Source organism: Cucurbita maxima, unplaced genomic scaffold, assembly GCF_002738345.1.
Source record: "Cucurbita maxima cultivar Rimu unplaced genomic scaffold, Cmax_1.0 Cma_Scf00008, whole genome shotgun sequence".
Lineage (NCBI taxonomy): Eukaryota > Viridiplantae > Streptophyta > Magnoliopsida > Cucurbitales > Cucurbitaceae > Cucurbita > Cucurbita maxima.
This window is the reverse complement of record NW_019272024.1, coordinates 2623806-2630399: the sequence shown is the minus strand read 5'-3', so window position 1 is coordinate 2630399 and position 6594 is coordinate 2623806. Positions and strand designations below refer to the sequence as shown.

At 38.9% G+C, this 6594-nt stretch overlaps 2 protein-coding genes across 4 annotated transcripts in view; both read left to right on the top strand.

Moving 5' to 3' along the window:
* On the top strand, positions 1-3408 carry LOC111482982. Of its 3 annotated transcripts, XM_023129041.1 has the most exons (7): positions 3-196; positions 332-587; positions 972-1997; positions 2176-2370; positions 2456-2607; positions 2818-2928; positions 3131-3408. In XM_023129041.1, the coding sequence occupies exons 2-7, from the start codon at positions 402-404 to the stop codon at positions 3195-3197; spliced, it is 1737 nt and encodes a 578-aa protein (XP_022984809.1). In that variant the 5' UTR covers positions 3-196; positions 332-401; the 3' UTR covers positions 3198-3408. The 3 variants fall into 3 exon arrangements, with proteins under 3 accessions (XP_022984810.1, XP_022984809.1, XP_022984808.1); XM_023129042.1 differs by having other exon boundaries at positions 1-587; positions 2477-2607; XM_023129040.1 differs by having other exon boundaries at positions 3-587.
* A 386-nt stretch (positions 3409-3794) lies between these two features.
* Positions 3795-6594, top strand: part of LOC111482707 (beta-amylase 8-like) — a 7630-nt gene continuing 4830 nt past the window's right edge. The window contains exons 1-4 of the mRNA XM_023128632.1: positions 3795-4390; positions 5044-5265; positions 5959-6039; positions 6165-6368. Coding sequence (XP_022984400.1) covers positions 3977-4390; positions 5044-5265; positions 5959-6039; positions 6165-6368 — 921 coding nt within the window. The 5' untranslated portion in view covers positions 3795-3976. The remainder of the gene's footprint in view (positions 4391-5043; positions 5266-5958; positions 6040-6164; positions 6369-6594) is intronic.

Sequence of the window (6594 nt, the reverse complement as noted above, 5' to 3'; positions counted from 1 at the left end):
GAACGGAGGCTGAGAAAGCGCCATGTTCTTCGTTTTTCAATCTGAAAATCAATATCTAATCTATCATTAAATTCGCACTGGAAATTACTCTCCACTTCAGTTCCATTGGTTTGCTTTGCTTAGCATTTGGATAATCAATAATCTGTACACCAAGAAAGGAGCTCCATTTCCACGTCTCTGTTCTGCAAGTTACTTTGTCTCTTTCTTCCATCTACTCATCACTATATGCATTCCAATCCCACGCTTTCCCCTTTTTCTTACTTTTACAGTTCTTATTTCTTACTTTTAATCTTACATTAATCTCAAATCTGCGTTTATGGACTCCTTCTAGATCTGTGTTGTTCCAATCTTTGCCTCTTTCGCATTCTTCATGGAGTAAGAATCGGCCTTGGTTGCGAGGAATGGGAGCCAGTGGAAGTAAGTTGTCGAGTAGTTCGCCGCCGCCGCCGCCACCACCGTCGGCGGCGGCGGCGAATCTCTCATGTTCTGGGAGAATCCGGAGGGGGAGATCCAAAGGCCGTAGAGTTTTCCAGTCTGCTTGCCTCGGTACCCCCTCTGGATCGCACCACAGCGACAATGACGATAATGTACGTGATTTCCCCCCCTTTTTTGAGATGGAAAGTTGGTTTTTGTTATTGTCTTATTGATGATACTGATTCAATGGGGTGGGCGGAGAAAGATTGTTGAGATTCAAATTTCTGCATCTTTGTGGGGTTTTTTTAGGTTTAGCCGTCGATATTTTACTTGTGGGTTGTATGAAATTTTTTGATCACGAGTGCCAAATCATAAATAAACTGAGCTATGCTTCATTATAACTCGTATGAATGAGCCCTTTTGATGAGTTTTCTGAGTTAATTCGAAGCATTTTTCCATGGTGAAGTGAACTTATTTAGTTATTTGATTTTCTGATGTGCAGTCTGAAATCTTACTAATGTTAATTAAGTTATCCTGGTTTATGAATCATTCTGCAGGATTGTAAAAGTGAGAACAAAAAGAATGCTCATGATTATTCATCTGCAAATCAGACTGATCAAGCTAATGATCAGATGAAAATTGAGGGTTACAGAAGGGTCAAAGCTGAGGAATCTCTTGAAATGCCTTGCGTATCATCAAATGTTGAGTTTGATGGATGGGATCAAGCAGGTGTTGCTGTTGCAGCAGCTCCCAGAGCTGGAAGTACCTCTGCTCGTGTATCGTCCCTGCAATCGTTGAACCCTTCGAGTAGCTTCCTTTCTCGCTTTAGTTTCATTCCTGGTAATATAAGCTTCAGACTTAGTAGAGCAAGCAGTTTAGGATCGTCTAGATCTTTTCCTGTGTCTTCAACAAATCTTTCAATGTTGAACGATGAAGCCGAGCTTCATTTATCAGACAGACCTGCTGGAGGCTTGGGTGCTCAAGATGAAACTCAGCAAGGTAGTGACTTGCTTCCTGCGTCGCTGGCTAGTGCAACTCGTGCTCAATGTTATGGAGATAGTCCTGCCAATTTTAGGCTAGATACACAAAATCTGAGTCTTTCTGATAACTTACAAGACAATCAGTCAGTTGGAAACCTTTCCCATGCTCAAACTCTACCTGAAAATGAAAGCAGTGAGATTAGACAATCTGACAGGCGGACTGGATCTAGGGAACCGGTTGAACGCAATTTTCGTTTCAGTCGGACCCTTAGTGTTGGAAGACTGCGTGATAGAGTTCTTCGTAGATCATCATTGTCTGATTTCACATTTTGTCCTCCACAACAAGATGGTGAAGAGAGAGATGCAAGTCACAGTGGTGATGGTGGACATGTCTGGACTGCTGAGACGAGGGCGTTGGCATCTGTAGATAATGCTATGACCTCGCCAACAACATCGGGTTATCCAGCTTCTAGTCTATCCAGTTCGTTGTTCAGCACCCAAGGTTTTGAAATGGAAACTACACGACCTAGAGAAGCTAGATATCATGATCTGCTGGAACACAGATCAAATTTCCTCGAACGGAGAAGACGAATACGGTCCCAGGTTTTGTAATTATTCTTGATGGAGTTCATTTTTACGCTATGGTAGATAGGCAATAGTATATAGTTAGTGTAATGTTTGGTCATATTTCATAATATTGCACCTTACGGGCAGGGGCCGGTACAAAACTGATTCTAGGTATCTCTTATTCTTTTTTCTCTCTTAATCCACTTTCATGCAGGTTCGTGCCTTACAGCGGTTGGGAAGTCGCTTTGAGAACCTATCTGGTCATGAGAGATCGTGCATATTATCCGGTCAACATAGAACCAGTCATTGTACTTGTCGTATCAACAATCGTGACACAAATGTAAGCGATAACACGAGTGCTAGAGCCAGTATATCAAGAATTGTAATGTTAGCTGAAGCCTTATTTGAGGTAAACTCATATATTATCACCTTCTCTGCTTAGTTTCCTCACATTTTATCTATACTAGTTGAATCTCTGTACTCATTTTAATTAGGTTCTGGATGAAATTCACCAGCAATCTGTAGTTTTATCCTCCCGCCCTGCGTCTTCTTTTGGCTCTCTGCCTGCTCCGAACGCTGTTGTAGATTCTTTGCCTGTTAAATTTCATTCCAAGTTGCAAAAGCATCAAAACGAGGAAGCTGCCCAGTAAGCATTTACCTTTACTTCTATTTTCTATGCACTCTATTGCGTGTACGATTGAACGCTTCTTTCGTGTTTAAGACATTCTTACCACATATATTCATTAAGTTTATGCCAACCTCTTCTTTCCCTTTTCGCACAAACTGTTTCATGTCTTATCTCGACGTGTGTCTGATGTGTTCTTGTGTAACCGCTCTCCGTATTATGAATCTACAGATGCTACATATGCCTGGTCGAGTACGAGGAAGGGGATAGCATGAGAGTGTTGCCTTGCCATCATGAATTTCACGCAGCATGTGTCGACAAGTGGCTGAAGGAGATCCATAGGTATTATCGGGTCCATGTACCGTTTTCTTGCTTCTTGAACTGTATAAAAATCAGTACATATCATCATACACTAGTCATCTAGTACATATCATACATGGGGTAGGCCTGACTTCACATGATCAATAAATGAATCTTACTATTGACTCGGTCGATGCATCCATAACTCGATCGTTCTGACTCGCCTTTGCGTGGTATTATACAGGGTGTGCCCGCTCTGTCGAGGGGACATATGCAGCAGATCTGATGTGTTATCAGACGATGTTAAGTGAAAACAATTCGTTTCCATCCAAAACGTGCTGTCTTCTGTGTATGCTTAGAAATCGAGTGATGACTGCTAGCTAGAAAATTGTAAGGGTTTGAAAATGATGATGAAATATCCAGGTTTTTTGTTCTATAAGGATGAACTTGCTAGACTGTTGTATGTAATGGGAGTGGAGGATTCAGCAGTTGAGAAATATATTAGCCTTTTTTTCTTTCTTATTTCTAAGGGCATAATTTACATTTTTATGAATTTTTTTTGTTTTTTTTTTTTAAAATTTATTTTCTTCAATTTGAGAATGATAAATTAAATTGTATTTTTAGATATCCAAAATTTTCTTTAATAAATTTTAAAATTGACCCCTAATCTTAGTTTTTTTTTAAAAAAAATCTTCATTCCCCTTGGAAAATATATTTTCATTGTTTTAAGTATATGAAAATTATTATTATTATTATTTTAAAATATTTAAATTAAAATATAGTGGCTAAATAATATATATTATTTCTACTTTAAAAAAGTTTTAAGTAAGGAAATTTATTTTAAAATTAAAATACTCTAAATTAATTGAAAATTTTATAATTGTTGTATACATATACGAGTGAGAGGCCAAGGAGGGCAGAGAATTGTTTGTTTGCTAGCATCAGCTTTTGAGTGGGAGGCGAAGGCGCGCTCGTCTTGCCGGGAGAGATGGACGCAGAGGAGAGCTGCAATCGGAATTCTTGAGGGTTACTGATTCGAACGAATCAATGTAATTCGAAATTGTTTGTAAGCTGCTAGAATTCGACGAAGATGAGCGGCAGCTTAAACGACGATAGTTTCCATCAAGATCTTCAGCCCCAAGCCAATCATGGCTCCGACTACTTATCGCATCAACTTCAACCTCCGCCGCCGCCTCGTCGTCCTCGTGGTTTTGCCGCCACCGCTGCTGCCATGGGGCCGACTAGTACTACGGCTGCTGCTACTGGCGGTAAGGCAAAGAGAGAGAGAGAGAAAGAAAAAGAGCGGACTAAGCTTCGCGAGCGTCATCGCCGAGCTATTACCAGTCGAATACTGGCGGGACTCCGCCAGTACGGTAACTTCCCCCTCCCTGCTCGCGCAGATATGAACGATGTGCTGGCCGCACTTGCTAGGGAGGCTGGCTGGGTTGTCGAGACCGACGGCACCACCTACAGGCATTCTACTCCTCCTTCTCAGTCCCAAGGGGTTGGCACTTCTATTCAACTCTTCATTTATTTTAAAAATTCAATTTAAGGGTTTTTGTGACGCTAATTTTTTCGTACTTAGATATGTTTATGGATTCTTTACAACAATTATTGATTGATCTCTGATGTCTCTAAAAGAATAGAAAATGAACGAATATAATTTAATGGAGCACGAGAAGATCGTAACGACTAATGATGAATGCTGCAAAAGGAAATAGGAAGATAAATGAAGTTTCAGTGCTGAGTGATCTTAGCGGGCGCTTGAATTATCTCCTTGCTTATTCTCGCAGTTGCACTGATACTTTTACAGACAAATAAGTAATTTAAGAATTATGCTGAATTTTAGGTGTGGATATCTGGTAATGCTTCATAGCTTTCCATACTCCCTGGAAAACCTTCGTGTATCTTCATATATGTTTGCTTTATACTAGCAGACAACGTAGATGGTGTTAGAGTTTTAACTTGGGGAAGATGATCTTGGCAGAACACTTCGCCTTCTTCCTCTCTGCCAATGAGGATTATAAAATATAAAATATGTCATCATATGATAAATATGGTTGAATTTGATCGTCCTAGTTTCTATGCAGCTTAAATCCTTTGTATTATCCATTCTTTTTAAAGTGTTGATCACTGTTGGTTGTAAATACTTAACAGGCAGCATTTCCGGTAAGGTCAGGTGTAAGCCCTATCTCATCCGGTTCTTTTAAGGGATGCTCTATTAAAGCAGCATTAGATTGCCAACCATCTGTTCTCCGAATTGGTGAGAGTTTGTCTCCAGCATCTTTAGATTCAGTTGTCATCACAGAACGAGATGCAAAGAATGAGAAGCATACAGCTTCAAGCCCTCTACACGCTGCTCACTGCCTGGAAGATCAGGTGAGATTTTTCGCTAGCTAGTTCTTTTTCCCCCATCCAACTTTATGTGCCCAGTTTGATTTCTTAAAAAAGCAATGTATTATGATTTACATAACTGAAATTTAAACCTTTTGATTCCTTTCACACGGTTAAGTGATGTCTTGATACACATCATGTATAAAAGAAATTCTCTGCTTCTTCATTTTACAAAGATTGACCATTTAGGACATTCACAATGTGAGTACAGACATTGTACTACTATGGAAATTGATATATTTTGTATGGAACAAAGAGTCTAAGTAATGAATACTATTCCCTTCGTCCTTTTATTAAAAAGACAAATCCCTTCGTCATATGGAGATATCTCTCTGTAGTGACACATGGTGCTGTCTACTAAAACATGCTGAAATCTTCCATTGTAGTTAACGAAAAAAAAAAAGAAGACGTGTTGCCTATGCTACTTAAGAAATTCATGAAAATTTGAGATTGTCCAGATGTTTTCAGTTTATTTGAAATTTTCACTTTAATTTGTACTTCTATACTATAAAGAATTGAATAAAATGAGTTAATTATTATGGGAGTAGTATGAAACTTTCTGACCAGTATCAACATCCTGTGATGTATTAAGCATGTTCCTTCCTATTTTTCTGCTTCCCTGATCTTTTTTGAAACTTATGAGTCTGATAAAGGCAATTTTTTGGTCAACTGGTGCAGCTTATACAAGATATTCACTCTAGGGAGAATGAGAGTCAGTTCAGAGGCACTCCTTATGTTCCTGTTTATGTAATGCTTGCCGTAAGTGGTTATTATTTTGTGTTTTAATCAGTTCTTATTTCATTTGTTTTTTCAGATGTGTACCTTCTTTGTCTAGTTTACTTCGTCAAAGTTTGGATTGCTAATTTATTCCAACTTTGTTCCAGACTGGTATCATTAACAACTTCTGTCAATTGATCGACCCTGATGGCGTCAGGCAGGAGTTAAGTCATTTGCAATCACTAAATGTTGATGGTGTTATTGTCGATTGTTGGTGGGGTATTGTTGAAGCTTGGAACCCACAAAAGTATGTGTGGTCTGGCTATAGAGACCTTTTTAACATCATACGTGAATTCAAGCTGAAAGTGCAGGTAGTTTCCCCATAATAAGCTGCACATATGGCTCCGTTTGTGTTTTGGTCAGATCATGTGAAATCTAAATCAAAGTAGTAGTAGAAACCCCATCAGGTGGTTTCCCTTCTGTTTTATTGCCAACACAGAAATATTTTCATAATTTTTATGTTGCAGAAGCCCCAATTTATTGACTGGCCTTTTTTTTTTTTTTTTTTTTTTTTTTTTTTTTTTTTTTTTTTTTTTT